Here is a 23074-nt window from a genome sequence, read left to right as displayed (position 1 = left end):
ACTTCCATTCAGTGTTTCAGTACTTCCATTCAGTGTTTCAGTACTTCCATTCTGTGTTTCAGTACTTCCATTCAGTGTTTCAGTACTTCCATTCAGTGTTTCAGTACTTCCATTCAGTGTATCAGTACTTCCATTCTGTGTTTCAGTACTTCCATTCAGTGTATCAGTACTTCCATTCAGTGTTTCAGTACTTCCATTCAGTGTTTCAGTACTTCCATTCAGTGTTTCAGTACTTCCATTCAGTGTATCAGTACTTCCATTCAGTGTTTCAGTGTTTCAGTACTTCCATTCAGTGTATCAGTACTTCCATTCAGTGTTTCAGTACTTCCATTCAGTGTTTCAGTACTTCCATTCAGTGTTTCAGTGTTTCAGTACTTCCATTCAGTGTATCAGTACTTCCATTCAGTGTTTCAGTGTTTCAGTACTTCCATTCAGTGTATCAGTACTTCCATTCAGTGTTTCAGTACTTCCATTCAGTGTTTCAGTACTTCCATTCAGTGTTTCAGTACTTCCATTCAGTGTATCAGTACTTCCATTCAGTGTATCAGTACTTTCATTCAGTGTATCAGTACTTCCATTCAGTGTTTCAGTACTTCCATTCAGTGTATCAGTACTTCCATTCAGTGTTTCAGTACTTCCATTCAGTGTTTCAGTACTTCCATTCAGTGTTTCAGTACTTCCATTCAGTGTTTCAGTACTTCCATTCAGTGTATCAGTACTTCCATTCAGTGTTTCAGTGTTTCAGTACTTCCATTCAGTGTATCAGTACTTCCATTCAGTGTTTCAGTACTTCCATTCAGTGTATCAGTACTTTCATTCAGTGTATCAGTACTTCCATTCAGTGTTTCAGTGTTTCAGTACTTCCATTCAGTGTATCAGTACTTCCATTCAGTGTTTCAGTACTTCCATTCAGTGTTTCAGTACTTCCATTCAGTGTTTCAGTACTTCCATTCAGTGTTTCAGTACTTCCATTCAGTGTATCAGTACTTCCATTCAGTGTTTCAGTACTTCCATTCAGTGTTTCAGTACTTCCATTCAGTGTTTCAGTACTTCCATTCAGTGTATCAGTACTTCCATTCAGTGTTTCAGTACTTCCATTCAGTGTTTCAGTACTTCCATTCAGTGTTTCAGTACTTCCATTCAGTGTTTCAGTACTTCCATTCTGTTTGGAAATCCATTCAGTGTTTCAGAACACGTCCATTGGGTTTACATTCAAACACCAGACCTCAGTTTGGTTTTTACAACACAATGAGTCTTTTTTATTTTAACAGTGTGTATAAAGCAGGCAGACAGGCATTCAGCTACTGTTCGATTGGACGTTAGAATGGGCAAAACGAGTGACCTGAGTGACTTTGAGCGTGCCATGATCATCGGTGCCAGGCGAGCCGGTTCCAGAACAGACAGCCTCCTGGCCTTTTCACTCACGACCGTGTCTAGGTTTTTACTGAGAACGGTGCGACAAACAAACAACCTCCAGTCAGCGGCCGTCCTGTGGGAGGAAACAGCTGGTTGTCCTGTGGGAGGAAACCGCTGGTTGTCCTGTGGGAGGAAACCGCTGGTTGATGAGAGATCCAGGGAGAAATGGTGCAAGCTAACAGCTGGTTGTCCTGTGGGAGGAAACAGCTGGTTGTCCTGTGGGAGGAAACCGCTGGTTGTCCTGTGGGAGGAAACCGCTGGTTGATGAGAGATCCAGGGAGAAATGGTGCAAGCTAACAGCTGGTTGTCCTGTGGGAGGAAACAGCTGGTTGTCCTGTGGGAGGAAACCGCTGATTGATGAGAGATCCAAGGAGAAATGGTGCAAGCTAACAGCTGGTTGTCCTGTGGGAGGAAACAGCTGGTTGTCCTGTGGGAGGAAACAGCTGGTTGTCCTGTGGGAGGAAACCGCTGGTTGATGAGAGATCCAGGGAGAAATGGTGCAAGCTAACAGCTGGTTGTCCTGTGGGAGGAAACAGCTGGTTGTCCTGTGGGAGGAAACCGCTGGTTGATGGGAGATCCAAGGAGAAATGGTGCAAGCTAACAGGTGGGCCGTCCTGTGGGAGGAAACAGCTGGTTGTCCTGTGGGAGGAAACCGCTGGTTGATGGGAGATCCAAGGAGAAATGGTGCAAGCTAACAGCTGGTTGTCCTGTGGGAGAAACAGCTGGTTGTCCTGTGGGAGGAAACCGCTGGTTGTGAGAGATCCAAGGAGAAATGGTGCAAGCTAACAGGTGGGCCGTCCTGTGGGAGAAACAGCTGGTTGTCCTGTGGGAGGAAACCGCTGGTTGATGGGAGATCCAAGGAGAAATGGTGCAAGCTAACAGCTGGTTGTCCTGTGGGAGGAAACAGCTGGTTGTCCTGTGGGAGGAAACCGCTGGTTGATGAGAGATCCAGGGAGAAATGGTGCAAGCTAACAGGTGGGCCGTCCTGTGGGAGAAACAGCTGGTTGTCCTGTGGGAGGAAACCGCTGGTTGATGGGAGATCCAAGGAGAAATGGTGCAAGCTAACAGCTGGTTGTCCTGTGGGAGGAAACAGATGGTTGATTGAGAGATCCAAGGAGAAATGGTGCAAGCTAACAGGTGGGCCGTCCTGTGGGAGAAACAGCTGGTTGTCCTGTGGGAGGAAACCGCTGGTTGATGGGAGATCCAAGGAGAAATGGTGCAAGCTAACAGGTGGGCCGTCCTGTGGGAGGAAACCGCTGGTTGTCCTGTGGGAGGAAACAGCTGGTTGATGGGAGATCCAAGGAGAAATGGTGCAGAACGGCGTCTCGTAACGCACAAGTCATCGGTCGAAGCATTTCGCTACACCCGCAATAACATCTGCAAAAGAAATGTGTGTGTGACCAATAACATTTTATTTGATTTGTTACGGATGGGCTGTTGCAGCAGACGACCACACCTGGTTCCACTCCTACCAGCTACAAACAAGAAGAAGAGACTCCAGTGGGCACGGCATCACCGACACTGGACAATTTGAGGAATGGAAAAACATTACCTGGTCCGACGAATCTCGGTTCCTGTTGCGTTCATGCTGATGGCAGAGCCCATGGCTCAATCCTGCCTGGTGTCAACGGTACAGGCTGGTGGTGTACAGGCTGGTGGTGTACAGGCTGGTGGTGTAATGGTGTGGAGAATGTTTTCCTGACACATGTTAGGTCCCTTGATACCAATTGAGCAACGGTTCCATTCCCCGGAGAATTCTGTCTGTTCTGGGGGCAAAGGGTTGTCCGACCCAGTACTAGATGGGTGTACCTAATAATCTGGCCACCGAGTGTATATTCTATTCTATTCCGTTTTGTTTACTATAATTTAAACTAGTGAATAATAACCGTTCTATTCGGATCTAGGTCCAGTCAGCAGTGTGGAGGAACTCAGCCCAATGACCCTGTCCACTGGGCCAAGCGACTGCTAACTGGGTCAGACTGGATCAGGCAGTCGCCCCTCCTCTCCTCTCACTACCCCCTCTTCATATTCTCCTTTAGGTTCTGTTGATACTATATGTATTGTTTATTAGACTATATGTATTCAAAACAGTTAGGACTAGTAGTCAAACAACGGAAGCCAGTAACAAATGTTGACTTTTGGAGAGAGAAAAACTGGTAAAAAAAACGAGAAATCATCTCAACATTTTTCTTTAGAGAGATGGCGGATTAGGGGGGTTGAGACTGGTTTCATATGTCGACAGAATAACGCACACGGGAGCAGGGAAAGAGAGAGAGAGGAAGACAGAAGGAGAGGAGAGAAGAGAAGGAGGGGGTTAAGTTCACAAATTCAAGGAGTTGCAGTTTGATGGCGTTGTCGGAAGTTTCAAAGAATGGGGAAAATAACTAGCCCGCGGGGGATCATAAAGGCGAAATTGATGACAAAGCCACCAATATACATCCAAGGATTCAATTAATGTTGGAATGACGAGTATAAAGAACTTTGATGACGCGGTTTGAATGTAGTTGAAGAAGAAGCTGAGGTTGCATTATTTTGGATTCGCGTTTCCAGTGGAAATCGGGACGGAGGAAAAAAAATGTGGCAGACAGATACAGAAGGAACGATGTGAGCTGAGACGAGCGGTGACTTTTATAATATTTCAATCACTTTTGGTTTTGCGCATTGTCTTTTTTTTTTTTTTTTTACGTTTCTTTTTCAAGAGCGGGTCGAACGGAGGAAAACTTTTGTTGATTCCAGAATGGGCATGGACTTTTATCGAAATGTCAGCGGTAGTTTTGCCGTTAGTTTTCTGGTAACCTATTTGAATACAATCTTGAAAGAAGATACTCTGTAGCCGACCTCTTCTCACAAGAATGTCTGATTTTAAGAGAGATGCAGCGAGCCGTTATTGGACGCAACAATGAGGCCTTACTGTATTTCTATTGCAACAATTGCCATAATCGGTATCCTTGTGGATTGCAACCTAAATTCATTTTCATTGTATTTTGCCGTGAAATAAATCAATAACATGTTGACATCATTTAGAGTTAAGACAAATAAAATCAATATCTATTTGATGACTTTGTTCCGTTGTTGGTAAAGATTTTGATCGCGTTTCCACTCGTACTGTACAGCTCACTCAGGAGGACTGCATTTTGGTGGATGAAAGATTGGAGACCCATTCTACTGGGGGTCTGGCACGGGACAACGACTCGAATCAACGCACCAGTCCCGGGGACAGGCTGCTCGCTCGAGCGCCCGGTGGTCGCCCTACATGACACTCTGCACTCAGAAGATCCGGATTTTTAAGGATTTAACTCAATAACCCTGGAATCTAATCTGATTTACTTTTTTTTGTGAGATAACCCGCATCGTATCCTGTGTAGGCTATGCTATGCCTGTGTAAACTGTGACCAGGGCAGGTATGCAGTTGAACCGGCCGAAGAGCACTTTAGTGACGAGCTTCAGCCCGCCGATGGTCCCGGAGACAGCAGCCAGTAGGAGTACCAGCACGGTTTCCTTCTCCAGACAGTTCAAAACAATGCGCTTCTCCTACCACATTAGCAGCGGCATGCCAAGTCCACAACCACCGCTGCGCCGGATACGTGAGTAGCATCCTATTTACTAACACAGATAGTAGGGTAGCCTATAGGTTAAATCAAGCACTTTCTTATAAAGATAGAGCATTTTCCATTTACGTTTTCTCCCACTGGCAACATACGTCAATTCATCTTCTATTTCACGTTGGTTCAACGTAAATTCATTGAAAAAACGTGGAAACAACGTTGATTCAACCAGTGTGCGCGTCCAGTGGGCGGGTACTCCAGTTACTAAATTGGTATTGGTAACAATCAGTTATCGATTGACATACTCTTACACACACACACACACACACACACACACACACACACACACACACACACACGCACGCACGCACGCACGCACGCACGCACGCACGCACACACACACACACACACACACACACACACACACACACACACACACACACACACACACACACACACACACACACACACACACACACACCACTATCATCCCTGTTGTGATAGTCTATTATGATAAGCAACAGTCTGTTGTCATTCTAATAACAGGCCCATTCATACCTCGGGAAACCTCGTTATTCTCTGAATTGTTTTGGCAGACAGACTATGTTCACTCATACAAGAACACTTCGTTTCCCTGTTTGAGTGTTGGACATAATAAGATGACTTGGTAAGGTGAAATGAATGCACTCGTGTTGAATGAAGTACGTTGATTTCCCTCTAGGTCGGTGACAAAGGTTACAGTAACTGAGGGATCTGAAGTAGCAGCACGTGCAGCGTATAGGCTACCCAGTGAACACAAGACGTTGGAAAGACATCTTTAGACATGTGTCTTATATAGGCTACCCAGTGAACACAAGACGTTGGAAAGACATCTTTAGACATGTGAAATGTATAGGCTACCCAGTGAACACAAGACGTTGGAAAGACATCTTTAGACATGTGTCTTATATAGGCTACCCAGTGAACACAAGACGTTGGAAAGACATCTTTAGACATGTGAAGTGTATAGGCTACCCAGTGAACACAAGACGTTGGAAAGACATCTTTAGACATGTGAAGTGTATAGGCTACCCAGTGAACACAAGACGTTGGAAAGACATCTTTAGACATGTGAAGTGTATAGGCTACCCAGGGAACACAAGACGTTGGAAAGACATCTTTAGACATGTGAAGTGTATAGGCTACCCAGTGAACACAAGACGTTGGAAAGACATCTTTAGACATGTGAAGTGTATAGGTTACCCAGGGAACACAAGACTTGGAAAGACATCTTTAGACATGTGAAATGTATAGGCTACCCAGTGAACACAAGACGTTGGAAAGACATCTTTAGACATGTGAAGTGTATAGGTTACCCAGGGAACACAAGACTTGGAAAGACATCTTTAGACATGTGAAATGTATAGGCTACCCAGTGAACACAAGACGTTGGAAAGACATCTTTAGACATGTGTAGTGTATAGGCTACCCAGGGAACACAAGACGTTGGAAAGACATCTTTAGACATGTGAAGTGTATAGGCTACCCAGTGAACACAAGACGTTGGAAAGACATCTTTAGACATGTGAAGTGTATAGGTTACCCAGGGAACACAAGACTTGGAAAGACATCTTTAGACATGTGAAATGTATAGGCTACCCAGTGAACACAAGACGTTGGAAAGACATCTTTAGACATGTGTAGTGTATAGGTTAACCAGTGAACACAAGACGTTGGAAAGACATCTTTAGACATGTGTAGTGTATAGGTTACCCAGTGAACACAAGACGTTGGAAAGACATCTTTAGACATGTGTCTTATATAGGTTACCCAGTGAACACAAGACGTTGGAAAGACATCTTTAGACATGTGTCTTATATAGGTTACCCAGTGAACACAAGACGTTGGAAAGACATCTTTAGACATGTGTCTTATATAGGTTACCCAGTGAACACAAGACGTTGGAAAGACATCTTTAGACATGTGAAATGTATAGGTTACCCAGGGAACACAAGACGTTGGAAAGACATCTTTAGACATGTGAAGTGTATAGGTTACCCAGGGAACACAAGACTTGGAAAGACATCTTTAGACATGTGAAATGTATAGGTTACCCAGTGAACACAAGACGTTGGAAAGACATCTTTAGACATGTGAAGTGTATAGGTTACCCAGGGAACACAAGACTTGGAAAGACATCTTTAGACATGTGAAATGTATAGGTTACCCAGGGAACACAAGACGTTGGAAAGACATCTTTAGACATGTGAAGTGTATAGGTTACTTGGAAAGACATCTTTAGACATGTGAAGGGAACACAAGACGTTGGAAAGACATCTTTAGACATGTGTCTTATAGTGGGAACACAAGACGTTGGAAAGACATCTTTAGACATGTCTCTTAGGTTACCCAGGGAACACAAGACGTTGGAAAGACATCTTTAGACATGTGTCTTATATAGGTTACCCAGGAAACACAAGACGTTGGAAAGACATCTTTAGACATGTGTAGTGTATAGGTTAACCAGTGAACACAAGACGTTGGAAAGACATCTTTAGACATGTGTAGTGTATAGGTTAACCAGTGAACACAAGACGTTGGAAAGACATCTTTAGACATGTGTAGTGTATAGGTTACCCAGTGAACACAAGACGTTGGAAAGACATCTTTAGACATGTGTCTTATATAGGTTACCCAGTGAACACAAGACGTTGGAAAGACATAATTTCAACGTATGTTCAACAACAACAAATATTGTGCTCATTGGGTGGTAGTAGTGGTTGGCTGGGTGGTTCTTCCAGGTTGGGACACACTCTTTTTTACACCATTTGACTTGGTGGGTGTTGTGGTATAGGGGCGGCAGCGTAGCCTAGTGGTTAGAGCGTTGGACTAGTAACCGGAAGGTTGCGAGTTCAAACCCCCGAGCTGACAAGGTACACAATCTGTCGTTCTGCCCCTGAACCCACTGTTCCCAGGCCCTCATTGAAAATAAAAATGTGTTCTTAATTCTCAATTCTTAACTGACTTGCCTGGTTAAATAAAGGAAAAATTAAAAAAAATAAAAAAAATGGTGGGGTGGGACCTCATTCATAACTTCTTCACAGATATCATTGGTGGTGGGGTTTATACTTTCATTTAGCTTTATAGTTGACCTGAAAATAGCTAGCTACCAAAGTGAACGATGTCAAGTGTTGCTTGTTTACCAACCAACAACGTCAATGCCGCTATCAAGCCAAGCTCCAAAGTGAATGAAATATATTAAACTGATTATGTCTACATTTAATCTAATTGCGATTGATTAGTCAACATGAAATCATATCTGTACTGTCAGTCACTGAGATGAGTTATTATAATATAATAATAGTTATTCTGCATTTAGATGAACAGTATCAGATTAACTGAGCCTTTCCCCACAAGACTAATTTTACAATTAAAAATGAATTTGTTTTCAGCGTTTCTGGCTTAATTAAAAGACATTAATCTGATGTTTTTTGTTGTTGATGTCCTTGGGTTTTATTTATTTGTTAAACTGTAAATGGATCACAATGAGGTGGAATATAAACTGTAGATGGATCACTATGAGGTGGAATATAAACTGTAAATGGATCACAATGAGGTGGAATATAAACTGTAGATGGATCACAATGAGGTGGAATATAAACTGTAGATGGGTCACTATGAGGTGGAATATAAACTGTAGATGGATCACAATGAGGTGGAATAGAAACTTAGATGGATCACAATGAGGTGGAATAGAAACTGTAAATGGTGGATGGATCACAATGAGGTGGAATAAAAGTAATGGATAAATGAGGTGGAATATAAACTGTAAATGGATCACAATGAGAATAGAAACTGTAGATGGATCACAATGAGGTGGAATATAAACTGTAAATGGATCACAATGAGGTGGAATAGAAACTGTAAATGGATCACAAGAGGTGGAATATAAACTGTAGATGGGTCAAAAATATAAACTGTTGGATCACAATGAGGTGGAATATAAACTGTAAATGGATCACAATGAGGTGGAATATAAACTGTAGATGGATCACAATGAGGTGGAATATAAACTGTAGATGGGTCACTATGAGGTGGAATAGAAACTAGATGGATCACAATGAGGTGGAATAGAAACTGTAGATGGATCACAATGAGGTGGAATAGAAACTGTAGATGGATCACAATGAGGTGGAATAGAAACTGTAGATGGTGGGTGGATCACAATGAGGTGGAATAGAAACTGTAGATGGTGAATGGATCACAATGAGGTGGAATATAAACTGTAAATGGATCACAATGAGGTGGAATATAAACTGTAAATGGATCACAATGAGGTGGAATATAAACTGTAGATGGATCACAATGAGGTGGAATATAAACTGTAAATGGATCACAATGAGGTGGAATAGAAACTAGATGGATCACAATGAGGTGGAATATAAACTGTAGATGGATCACTATGAGGTGGAATATAAACTGTAGATGGATCACAATGAGGTGGAATATAAACTGTAGATGGATCACAATGAGGTGGAATAGAAACTGTAGATGGATCACAATGAGGTGGAATAGAAACTGTAGATGGGTCACTATGAGGTGGAATAGAAACTAGATGGATCACAATGAGGTGGAATATAAACTGTAGATGGATCACAATGAGGTGGAATATAAACTGTAGATGGATCACAATGAGGTGGAATATAAACTGTAGATGGATCACAATGAGGTGGAATATAAACTGTAGATGGGTCACAATGAGGTGGAATAGAAACTAGATGGATCACAATGAGGTGGAATATAAACTGTAGATGGATCACAATGAGGTGGAATAGAAACTGTAGATGGATCACAATGAGGTGGAATATAAACTGTAGATGGATCACAATGAGGTGGAATATAAACTGTAGATGGATCACAATGAATAGAAACTAGATGGAATATAAACTGTAGATGGAATATAAACTAGATGGATCACTATGAGGTGGAATAGAAACTGTAGATGGATCACAATGAGGTGGAATATAAACTGTAGATGGTGAATGGATCACAATGAGGTGGAATATAAACTGTAGATGGATCACAATGAGGTGGAATAGAAACTAGATGGATCACAATGAGGTGGAATATAAACTGTAGATGGATCACAATGAGGTGGAATATAAACTGTAGATGGATCACAATGAGGTGGAATATAAACTGTAGATGGATCACAATGAGGTGGAATAGAAACTAGATGGATCACAATGAGGTGGAATATAAACTGTAGATGGATCACAATGAGGTGGAATAGAAACTGTAGATGGATCACTATGAGGTGGAATAGAAACTAGATGGATCACTATGAGGTGGAATAGAAACTGTAGATGGATCACAATGAGGTGGAATATAAACTGTAGATGGATCACAATGAGGTGGAATAGAAACTAGATGGATCACAATGAGGTGGAATATAAACTGTAGATGGATCACAATGAGGTGGAATATAAACTGTAGATGGATCACAATGAGGTGGAATATAAACTGTAGATGGATCACAATGAGGTGGAATAGAAACTGATGGATCACTATGAGGTGGAATATAAACTGTAGATGGATCACTATGAGGTGGAATATAAACTGTAGATGGGTCACTATGAGGTGGAATAGAAACTGTAGATGGATCACATGAGGTGGAATAGAAACTGTAGGTGGATCACAATGAGGTGGAATATAAACTGTAGATGGATCACTGAGGTGGAATAGAAACTAGATGGATCACTATGAGGTGGAATAGAAACTAGATGGATCACTATGAGGTGGAATATAAACTCACAATGGTAGAAACTGGTGGATCAAATGAGGTGGAATATAAACAGATGGATCTAGGCATGGATCACAATGAGGTGGAATAGAAACTCGATGGATCAAACAGGCAAATAAACAGATGGATCACAATGAGGTGGAATATAAACTGTAGATGGATCACAATGAGGTGGAATATAAACTGTAGATATGGGGACGAGGATGAAAGACACATTGACATGCATCCATAGACCAAAACAATGTGGCCTGTATGATAGTCTATTGACGAAGCGCCACACGTTATTCACAATGGTAGAAGGTGGATCAAATGTCTTGGTTACACAGCTAGGCATGGCACACAACGTGTCTCGACCCAAACAGGGAAAACAGATATCCTAATAGAATAGATATCATGCAAGACAGAGGTGTCTAATGTAAAAATCTGTTAATCAAAAACACTCATCCGTCTGTCCATCAAAAACACTCAAAAACACTCATCCGTCTGTCCATCAAAAACACTCATCCGTCTGTCCATCAAAAACACTCATCCGTCTGTCCATCAAAAACACTCATCCGTCTGTCCATCAAAAACACTCAAAAACACTCATCCGTCTGTCCATCAAAAATACTCCTCTGTCTGTCCATCAAAAACACTCACCCATCTATCCATCAAAAACACTCATCCATCTATCCATCAAAAACACTCATCCCTGACCCCCCCCCCACCTCTGTTCTTCTAAACATGCTGAGAGTACTTTACAGGAAAAAGAGGAAATGGATCACATGACCAGTATAGAGGATTATAACTGTCCCAAATGGCAGCTGTTCCCTATATAGTTCTCTATGGGCCCTGGTCAATGTAGTGCACTATAGAAGGAATAGGAATGCCATTTGGGAAGATCCCTATATCTCCTGCGTTTCTCATGAAATCATTATCATAATATTACCGTTTAATCCTCCTTAGATGTTGAAGTAGGATCCTCTACTTAAATCACTAATCGTTTAATTCTCGGTGTTCTAAAACAGTTTTATCCTGATCACTTAAGATGGGGAAACCTGTGTGTGTGTGTGTGTGTGTGTGTGTGTGTGTGTGTGTGTGTGTGTGTGTGTGTGTGTGTGTGTGTGTGTGTGTGTGTGTGTGTGTGTGTGTGTGTGTGTGTGTGTGTGTGTGTGTGTGTTTGTGTGTGTGTGTAAAACCATAGCTATTGGTGTTGAACATCTGTTCTGGCCTAAATGAAGTGAACCCCCAACCAAACACACACATACTCGCACTTTCACACTCACACACACACACACCATTCTCTCCATCTGTCTCACTGTTGCCATAGCTTATGTGACCAGGATCAGAATGTAGAGTGTGGTGACCCATCATGATTTCTGATACTACCACAGATTGCAGTGTGTATAATCATAGTCCTAGCAGCTTAAAGAAGGACTCCTCATTAGGACACAGTTATTTTGTTGTGTGTGTGTGTGTGTGTGTGTGTGTTTTGTTGATGAAAATGGAGGAGAGGTTGATGATGTGAAATAATCATATTTAGAGCTGCTTTGAATTCATTATCCTACTGCATTATCATTGAGTTTAATACATTATCCTACCAACATTATCATTGAGTTTAATACATTATCCTACCAACATTATCATTGAGTTTAATACATTATCCTACCAACATTATCATTGAGCCGAATACATTATCTTATTGACATTATTATTTATTTGAATAAATGATCTTGCTGACATTGAGTTGAATACATCCTGACGTTATCATTGAGTCCCAGACTAAAAAAAATCTTGGTCGACCGAAAGTTGTCTGTTCTTTCGATTGGAGGAAATTTTAAAATGTGTATTTTTCCATATATAGACACGCCCTATGTGTTTTAATAAAATCAACTATATGCATTGAGCATTGTCTGATGCTTTAAGCTCACTGTTTGATGAAATAAGACACAAATGACTCAAGAGGGAGCCAGAGATCAAAATAACCACAAACCTTAACCTGACCGGACCTCCTAACGGCTTTCGCAGATTATAGATTTACTCTCCTCAAGTTGTCACATTTTCAGTCTTGTTCCCTCCATTCCGTAATCTAACATTGCATGATAGTACCTTTAGCCACGGCATAGCCCGGCTGAAAGAGCCACGGCATAGCCCGGCTGAAAGAGCCACGGCATAGCCCGGCTGAAAGAGCCACGGCATAGCCCGGCTGAAAGAGCCACGGCATAGCCCGGCTCAAAGAGCCACGGCATAGCCCGGCTGAAAGAGCCACGGCATAGCCCGGCTGAAAGAGCCACGGCATAGCCCGGATCAAAGAGCCACGGCATAGCCCGGATCAAAGAGCCACGGCATAGCCCGGCTGAAAGAGCCACGGCATAGCCCGGCTGAAAGAGCCACGGCATAGCCCGGCTGAAAGAGCCACGGCATAGCCCGGCTGAAAGAGCCACGGCATAGCCCGGCTGAAAGAGCCACGGCATAGCCCGGCTGAAAGAGCCACGGCATAGCCCGGCTCAAAGCTACTCTTATTTTTAGTTGGACCGGCTGTGAGATTTCAAAGGAATCAATCTATTCTCCTCGCTGCGTTTATCAATGCTTGGTTGAACTATTAGCTGTGCGTCAGGGTAAGTGCTCATATTAATGATATCTACATGACGAGAGAGTTGGTTGTCTCTCCACAGGCCGAGTGTGGGCTTGGAGTTCAGGTGAACATCACATCCCACTTTGGAGACTCTACAAACCCTGACATCTGTCATCGCTACTAACCTGACATCGCTACTAACCTGACATCACTTACTAACCTGTCATCACTGCAAACCTGTCATCACTACAAACCTGTCATCACTACAAACCTGACACCTGACATCACTACAAACCTGTCATCACTGCAAACCTGTCATCACTACAAACCTGTCATCACTACAAACCTGTCATCACTACAAACCTGACACCTGTCATCACTACAAACCTGTCATCACTACAAACCTGTCACCTGTCATCACTACTAACCTGACATCACTACAAACCTGTCATCACTACAAACCTGTCACCTGTCATCACTACTAACCTGACACCTGTCATCACTACTAACCTGACACCTGTCATCACTACAAACCTGACACCTGTCATCACTACTAACCCTGACACCTGTCATCACTACTAACCCTGACACCTGTCATCACTACTAACCTGACACCTGTCATCACTACTAACCCTGACACCTGTCATCACTACTAACCTGTCATCACTACTAACCTGACACCTGTCATCACTACTAACCTGACACCTGTCATCACTACTAACCTGACACCTGTCATCACTACTAACCTGACACCTGTCATCACTACTAACCTGACACCTGTCATCACTACAAACCTGACACCTGTCATCACTACTAACCTGACACCTGTCATCACTACTAACCTGTCATCACTACAAACCCTGACACCTGTCATCACTACAAACCTGACACCTGTCATCACTACTAACCTGACACCTGTCATCACTACAAACCTGACACCTGTCATCACTACTAACCTGACACCTGTCATCACTACTAACCTGACACCTGTCATCACTACAAACCCTGACACCTGTCATCACTACAAACCTGACACCTGTCATCACTACTAACCTGACACCTGTCATCACTACAAACCTGACACCTGTCATCACTACTAACCTGACACCTGTCATCACTACTAACCTGACACCTGTCATCACTACTAACCTGACACCTGTCATCACTACAAACCTGACACCTGTCATCACTACTAACCTGACACCTGTCATCACTACTAACCTGTCATCACTACAAACCCTGACACCTGTCATCACTACAAACCTGACACCTGTCATCACTACTAACCTGACACCTGTCATCACTACAAACCTGACACCTGTCATCACTACTAACCTGACACCTGTCATCACTACTAACCTGACACCTGACATCACTACTAACCTGACACCTGTCATCACTACTAACCTGACACCTGTCATCACTACAAACCCTGACACCTGTCATCACTACTAACCTGTCATCACTACAAACCTGACACCTGTCATCACTACAAACCCTGACACCTGTCATCACTACTAACCTGTCATCACTACAAACCTGACACCTGTCATCACTACAAACCCTGACACCTGTCATCACTACAAACCCTGACACCTGTCATCACTACTAACCTGTCATCACTACAAACCTGACACCTGTCATCACTACTAACCTGACACCTGTCATCACTACTAACCTGACACCTGACATCACTACTAACCTGACACCTGACATCACTACTAACCTGACACCTGTCATCACTACTAACCTGACACCTGTCATCACTACTAACCAGACACCTGTCATCACTACTAACCTGACACCTGTCATCACTACTAACCTGACACCTGTCATCACTACAAACCCCGACACCTGTCATCACTACTAACCTGACACCTGTCATCACTACAAACCTGACACCTGTCATCACTACTAACCTGACACCTGTCATCACTACAAACCTGACACCTGTCATCACTACAAACCTGTCATCACTACTAACCTGACACCTGTCATCACTACTAACCTGACACCTGTCATCACTACTAACCTGACACCTGTCATCACTACAAACCTGACACCTGTCATCACTACTAACCTGACACCTGTCATCACTACTAACCTGACACCTGTCATCACTACTAACCTGACACCTGTCATCACTACTAACCTGACACCTGACATCACTACTAACCTGACACCTGTCATCACTACTAACCTGACACCTGTCATCACTACAAACCCTGACACCTGTCATCACTACTAACCTGACACCTGTCATCACTACTAACCTGACACCTGACATCACTACTAACCTGACACCTGTCATCACTACAAACCTGTCATCACTACAAACCTGACACCTGTCATCACTACTAACCTGACACCTGTCATCACTACTAACCTGACACCTGTCATCACTACTAACCTGACACCTGTCATCACTACTAACCTGACACCTGACATCACTACTAACCTGACACCTGTCATCACTACTAACCTGACGCCTGTCATCACTACTAACCTGACACCTGTCATCACTACTAACCTGACACCTGTCATCACTACTAACCTGACACCTGTCATCACTACTAACCTGACACCTGTCATCACTACTAACCTGACACCTGACATCACTACTAACCTGACACCTGTCATCACTACTAACCTGACGCCTGTCATCACTACTAACCTGACACCTGTCATCACTACTAACCTGACACCTGTCATCACTACAAACCTGACACCTGTCATCACTACTAACCTGACACCTGTCATCACTATTAACCTGACACCTGTCATCACTACAAACCTGTCATCACTACAAACCTGACACCTGTCATCACTACTAACCTGACACCTGTCATCACTACAAACCTGACACCTGTCATCACTACTAACCTGACACCTGTCATCACTACAAACCTGACACCTGTCATCACTACAAACCTGTCATCACTACAAACCTGTCATCACTACTAACCTGACACCTGTCATCACTACTAACCTGACACCTGTCATCACTACTAACCTGACACCTGTCATCACTACAAACCTGACACCTGTCATCACTACAAACCTGTCATCACTACAAACCTGACACCTGTCATCACTACTAACCTGACACCTGTCATCACTACAAACCTGACACCTGTCATCACTACAAACCTGTCATCACTACAAACCTGTCATCACTACTAACCTGACACCTGTCATCACTACTAACCTGACACCTGTCATCACTACTAACCTGACACCTGTCATCACTACAAACCTGACACCTGTCATCACTACAAACCTGACATCACTATAAACCTGACACCTGTCATCACTACTAACCTGACACCTGTCATCACTACTAACCTGACACCTGTCATCACTACAAACCTGACACCTGTCATCACTACTAACCTGACACCTGTCATCACTACAAACCTGACACCTGACATCACTACTAACCTGACACCTGTCATCACTACAAACCCTGACACCTGTCATCACTACTAACCTGACACCTGTCATCACTACAAACCTGACACCTGTCATCACTACTAACCTGACACCTGTCATCACTACAAACCCTGACACCTGTCATCACTACAAACCTGACACCTGACATCACTACTAACCTGACACCTGTCATCACTACAAACCTGTCACCTGTCATCAGTACAAACCTGTCATCACTACAAACCTGACACCTGTCATCACTACTAACCTGACACCTGTCATCACTACAAACCTGACACCTGTCATCACTACTAACCTGACACCTGTCATCACTACTAACCTGACACCTGTCATCACTACAAACCTGACACCTGACATCACTACTAACCTGACACCTGTCATCACTACAAACCCTGACACCTGTCATCACTACTAACCTGACACCTGTCATCACTACAAACCTGACACCTGTCATCACTACTAACCTGACACCTGTCATCACTACTAACCTGACACCTGTCATCACTACAAACCTGACACCTGACATCACTACTAACCTGACACCTGTCATCACTACAAACCCTGACACCTGTCATCACTACTAACCTGACACCTGTCATCACTACAAACCCTGACACCTGTCATCACTACTAACCTGACACCTGTCATCACTACAAACCTGACACCTGTCATCACTACTAACCTGACACCTGTCATCACTACTAACCTGACACCTGACATCACTACAAACCTGACACCTGTCATCACTACTAACCTGACACCTGTCATCACTACTAACCTGACACCTGTCATCACTACTAACCTGACACCTGTCATCACTACAAACCTGACACCTGTCATCACTACTAACCTGACACCTGACATCACTACTAACCTGACACCTGTCATCACTACAAACCTGACACCTGACATCACTACTAACCTGACACCTGTCATCACTACTAACCTGACACCTGTCATCACTACTAACCTGTCATCTCTACTAACCTGACACCTGTCATCACTACAAACCTGACACCTGTCATCACTACTAACCTGACACCTGACATCACTACTAACCTGTCATCACTACTAACCTGACACCTGTCATCACTACTAACCTGACACCTGTCATCACTACTAACCTGTCATCACTACAAACCTGACACCTGTCATCACTACTAACCTGACACCTGTCATCACTACTAACCTGACACCTGTCATCACTACAAACCTGTCATCACTACAAACCTGTCATCACTACTAACCTGACACCTGACATCACTACTAACCTGACACCTGTCATCACTACAAACCTGACACCTGTCATCACTACTAACCTGACACCTGACATCACTACTAACCTGACACCTGTCATCACTACAAACCCTGACACCTGTCATCACTACTAACCTGACACCTGTCATCACTACAAACCCTGACACCTGTCATCACTACAAACCTGACACCTGTCATCACTACTAACCTGACACCTGACATCACTACTAACCTGACACCTGTCATCACTACAAACCCTGACACCTGTCATCACTACAAACCCTGACACCTGTCATCACTACTAACCTGACACCTGTCATCACTACAAACCTGACACCTGTCATCACTACTAACCTGACACCTGTCATCACTACTAACCTGACACCTGTCATCACTACTAACCTGACACCTGTCATCACTACAAACCTGACACCTGTCATCACTACTAACCTGACACCTGTCATCACTACAAACCTGTCACCTGTCATCACTACTAACCTGACACCTGTCATCACTACAAACCTGACATCACTACTAACCTGACACCTGTCATCACTACTAACCTGACACCTGTCATCACTCCTTAGACTTTACACTACATAAACTCTGATTCAGTAGACTTTACACTACATAAACTCTGATTCAGTAGACTTTACACTACATAACCTCTCTGATTCAGTAGACTTTACACTACATAACCTCTGATTCAGTAGACTTTACACTACATAAACTCTGATTCAGTAGACTTTACACTACATAACCTCTCTGATTCAGTAGACTTTACACTACATAACCTCTCTGATTCAGTAGACTTTACACTACATAACCTCTCTGATTCAGTAGACTTTACACTACATAACCTCTGATTCAGTAGACTTTACACTACATAACCTCTGATTCAGTAGACTTTACACTACATAACCTCTCTGATTCAGTAGACTTTACACTGCATAACCTCTCTGATTCAGTAGACTTTACACTGCATAACCTCTGATTCAGTAGACTTTACACTGCATAACCTCTGATTCAGTAGACTTTACACTACATAACCTCTGATTCAGTAGACTTTACACTACATAACCTCTGATTCAGTAGACTTTACACTACATAACCTCTCTGATTCAGTAGACTTTACACTACATAACCTCTGATTCAGTAGACTTTACACTACATAACCTTTCTGATTCAGTAGACTTTACACTACATAATCTCTCTGATTCAGTAGACTTTACACTACATAACCTCTGATTCAGTAGACTTTACACTACATAACCTCTCTGATTCAGTCGACTTTACACTACATAACCTCTCTGATTCAGTAGACTTTACACTACATAACCTCTGATTCAGTAGACTTTACACTGCATAACCTCTCTGATTCAGTAGACTTTACACTACATAACCTCTCTGATTCAGTAGACTTTACACTGCATAACCTCTCTGATTCAGTAGACTTTACACTGCATAACCTCTGATTCAGTAGACTTTACACTACATAACCTCTGATTCAGTAGACTTTACACTACATAACCTCTCTGATTCAGTAGACTTTACACTACATAACCTCTGATTCAGTAGACTTTACACTACATAACCTCTGATTCAGTAGACTTTACACTACATAACCTCTCTGATTCAGTAGACTTTACACTACATAACCTCTCTGATTCAGTAGACTTTACACTACATAACCTCTCTGATTCAGTAGACTTTACACTACACAACCTCTGATTCAGTAGACTTTACACTGCATAACCTCTCTGATTCAGTAGACTTTACACTACATAACCTCTCTGATTCAGTAGACTTTACACTACATAACCTCTCTGATTCAGTAGACTTTACACTACATAACCTCTGATTCAGTAGACTTTACACTGCATAACCTCTCTGATTCAGTAGACTTTACACTGCATAACCCCTCTGATTCAGTCGAATTTACACTACATAACCTCTCTGATTCAGCAAAGCGCTCAGCTGCCTTAGTAATCAGCACATCTGGTTAAGTGCAGGATCCTGAGACGAATTAAACTGCATGATAATGCCTATCTTATCCCAGGGTCTCCCGGTCCTGGGGTCCCCCCCTGGGTTCCCGTTTAGTCTGTTTTGTCCTAGAAACTACACAGCTGATTCAAATAATATACTCATCATCAAGCTTTGATTATTTGAATCAGCTGTGTAGTGCTAGGGCAAAAAGAAAAAAAAAGAAAAAAATAAGTGCACCCCATGGGGGTTTGGGAAACGTTGTCCTATCCCCTATGCTGATTCACATCCTGTCCCACAAACATCAGGGTGGAAATTCTCTCCTTTTGGGGGATTATTGACGATAACAACTTATAAAGGATTAATAACCAGCCACATCTCCTCTCTACGACGAGGTCAGTTAAAACACACGGGATTGGATGTTCTCCTGGGATTGTTGAAGATAACAATCTTTAAAGGCTTGACTCTAGAGTCTAAGCCCTGTCTAAGCCGGGTGGGGTGGGGTGGGTGGGGTGGGGGACGGACGGTACTAAACTGACATATGGAATTGCTTTACGATGGTCACCCCAAGGATTACTTAGCTATTATAATTTTAAGACTCCTTAAGGAATCAAAACATATATATATATATATATATCAACAATTATTTGATGAAATATGGAATTTGACCTTGCTGCTATTAGCCCATAGAAACATATTGAATAACATATTCAATAAATGTAGCAACAAATAGTCCAGAATAAATCTAAAATAACTTTGTTGAGATATAATAAAGATCAGGGAACTGTATATTTATATATACAGTGGGGGAAAAAAGTATTTATTCAGCCACCAATTGTGAAAGTTCTCCCACTTAAAAAGATGAGAGAGAGAGGCCTGTAATTTTCATCATAGGTACACTTCAACTATGACAGACAAAATGAGAAAAAAAATCCAGAAAATCACATTGTAGGATTTTTTAAATGAATTTATTTGCAAATTATGGTGGAAAATAAGTATTTGGTCAATAACAAAAGTTTATCTCAATACTTTGTTATATACCCTTTGTTGGCAATGACAGAGGTCAAACGTCTTCACAAGGTTTTCACACACTGTTGCTGGTATTTTGGGCAGATCTCCTCTAGAGCAGTGATGTTTTGGGGCTGTTGCTGGGCAACACGGACTTTCAACTCCCTCCAAAGATTTTCTATGGGGCTGAGATCTGGAGACTGGTTAGGCCACTCCAGGACCTTGAAATGCTTCTTACGAAGCCACTCCTTCGTTGTCCGGGCGGTGTGTTTGGGATCATTGTCCTGCTGAAAGACCCAGCCACGTTTCATCTTCAATGCCCTTGCTGATGGAAGGAGGTTTTCACTCAAAATCTCACGATACGTGGCCCCATTCATTATTTCCTTTACACAGATCAGTCGTCCTGGTCCCTTTGCAGAAAAACAGCCCCAAAGCATGATGTTTCCACCCCCATGCATCACAGTAGGTATGGTGTTGTTTGGATGCAACTCAGCATTCTTTGTTCTCCAAACATGACAAGTTGAGTTTTTACCAAAAAGTTTCATCTGACCATATGACATTCTCCCAATCTTCTTCTGGATCATCCAAATGCTCCCTAGCAAAGTTCAGACGGGCCTGGACATGTACTGGCTTAAGCAGGGAGACACGTCTGGCACTGCAGGATTTGAGTCCCTGGCAGTGTAGTGTGTTACTGATGGTAGGCTTTGTTACTTTGGTCCCAGCTCTCTGCAGGTCATTCACTTGGTCCCCTGTGTGGTTTTGGGATGTTTGCTCACCGTTCTTGTGATCATTTTGACCCCATGGGGTGAGATCTTGCGTGGAGCCCCAGATCGAGGGAGATTATCAGTGGTCTTGTATGTCTTCCATTTCCTAATAATTGCTCCCACAGTTGATTTCTTCAAACCAAGCTGCTTACCTATTGCAGATTCAGTCTTCCCAGCCTGGTGCAGGTCTACCATTTTGTTTCTGGTGTCCTTTGACAGCTCTTTGGTCTTGGCCATAGTGGAGTTTGGAGTGTGACTGTTTGAGGTTGTGGACAGGTATCTTTTATACTGATAACAAGTTCAAACAGGTGCTATTAATACAGGTAACGAGTGGAGGACAGAGGAGCCTCTTAAAGAAGAAGTTACAGGTCTGTGAGAGCCAGAAATCTTGCTTGTTTGTAGGTGACCAAATACTTATTTTCGACCATAATTTGCAAATCAATTAATTAAAAATCCTACTATGTGATTTTCTGAATTTTGTCTGTTTTGTCTGTCATAGTTGAAGTGTACCTACGATGAAAATTACAGGCCTCTCTCATATTTGTAAGTGGGAGAACTTACACAATTGGTGGCTGACTAAATACTTTTTTTGCCCCACTGTATCTATAGGTTTTATGAATCACATGATATACACCGTCCAATGAAACGCTTGTATATATTTTTAAAAAGTCGGTAGATCAGCAGTACCAACTTCAGATGAGTGATGCTTGTGGGGTTCAGGGGTCGTAGAACAAAAGCACAGAACACCAGAGAGTCTCGTCTTTCCCACAGACGTGTCGTAACCGAGGTGCCAAACCGTTCGGGTGGCTACAGACGTTTAAGGTGTGTAGACGGCATGTCTCATGCCTCATGATCTTTAAAGGCTTGACTCTAGAGTCTAAGCCCTGTCTAAGCCGGGTGGGGTGGGGGCGGGGTGGGGTGGGAGATTATTGAAGATAACGATCTATAAAGGATTAATAACCAGCGATATTTTCTTTATCAATTAATCAATCAAATTATTTTATAAAGCCCCTTTTTTTTTAAAGCCCTTTTTCTCTACGCATACTACCGTACTTCACAGCTCCACCTTGGGAAACCCCACCAACCACAGACAGTGAGTTACCTTACCTTTTAGTGTGTGTGTGTGTGTGTGTGTGTGTGTGTGTGTGTGTGTGTGTGTGTGTGTGTGTGTGTGTGTGTGTGTGTGTGTGTGTGTGTGTGTGTGTGTGTGTGTGTGTGTTCTCTACACATACTACCGTACTTCATACTCCAATGCTCTGAGTGCGTTCTTCGAGGACACTCAATCAAATGTATTTATAAAGCCCTTCTTACA

The 23074-nt window shown here is 42.7% G+C and overlaps 1 protein-coding gene and 1 long non-coding RNA gene across 2 annotated transcripts in view; both read left to right on the top strand.

Annotated features, from left to right (window-relative positions):
- The first annotated feature begins 3602 nt into the window (after positions 1–3602).
- The window catches only part of LOC118377459 (FYVE, RhoGEF and PH domain-containing protein 1-like), a 139960-nt gene continuing 120488 nt past the window's right edge, over positions 3603–23074 (top strand). The window contains exon 1 of the mRNA XM_052481288.1: positions 3603–5000. Within this exon, the coding sequence (XP_052337248.1) occupies positions 4820–5000 (181 nt within the window). The 5' untranslated portion in view covers positions 3603–4819. The remainder of the gene's footprint in view (positions 5001–23074) is intronic.
- LOC127912355 (uncharacterized) lies at positions 9015–9835 on the top strand. The gene is made up of 3 exons (XR_008082017.1): positions 9015–9065; positions 9344–9506; positions 9734–9835. It is a non-coding gene; the product is annotated as an uncharacterized LOC127912355 (long non-coding RNA).

Source organism: Oncorhynchus keta, chromosome 27 (genome assembly GCF_023373465.1).
Source record: "Oncorhynchus keta strain PuntledgeMale-10-30-2019 chromosome 27, Oket_V2, whole genome shotgun sequence".
Lineage (NCBI taxonomy): Eukaryota > Metazoa > Chordata > Actinopteri > Salmoniformes > Salmonidae > Oncorhynchus > Oncorhynchus keta.
This window is presented reverse-complemented; position numbering and strand designations above follow the sequence as displayed.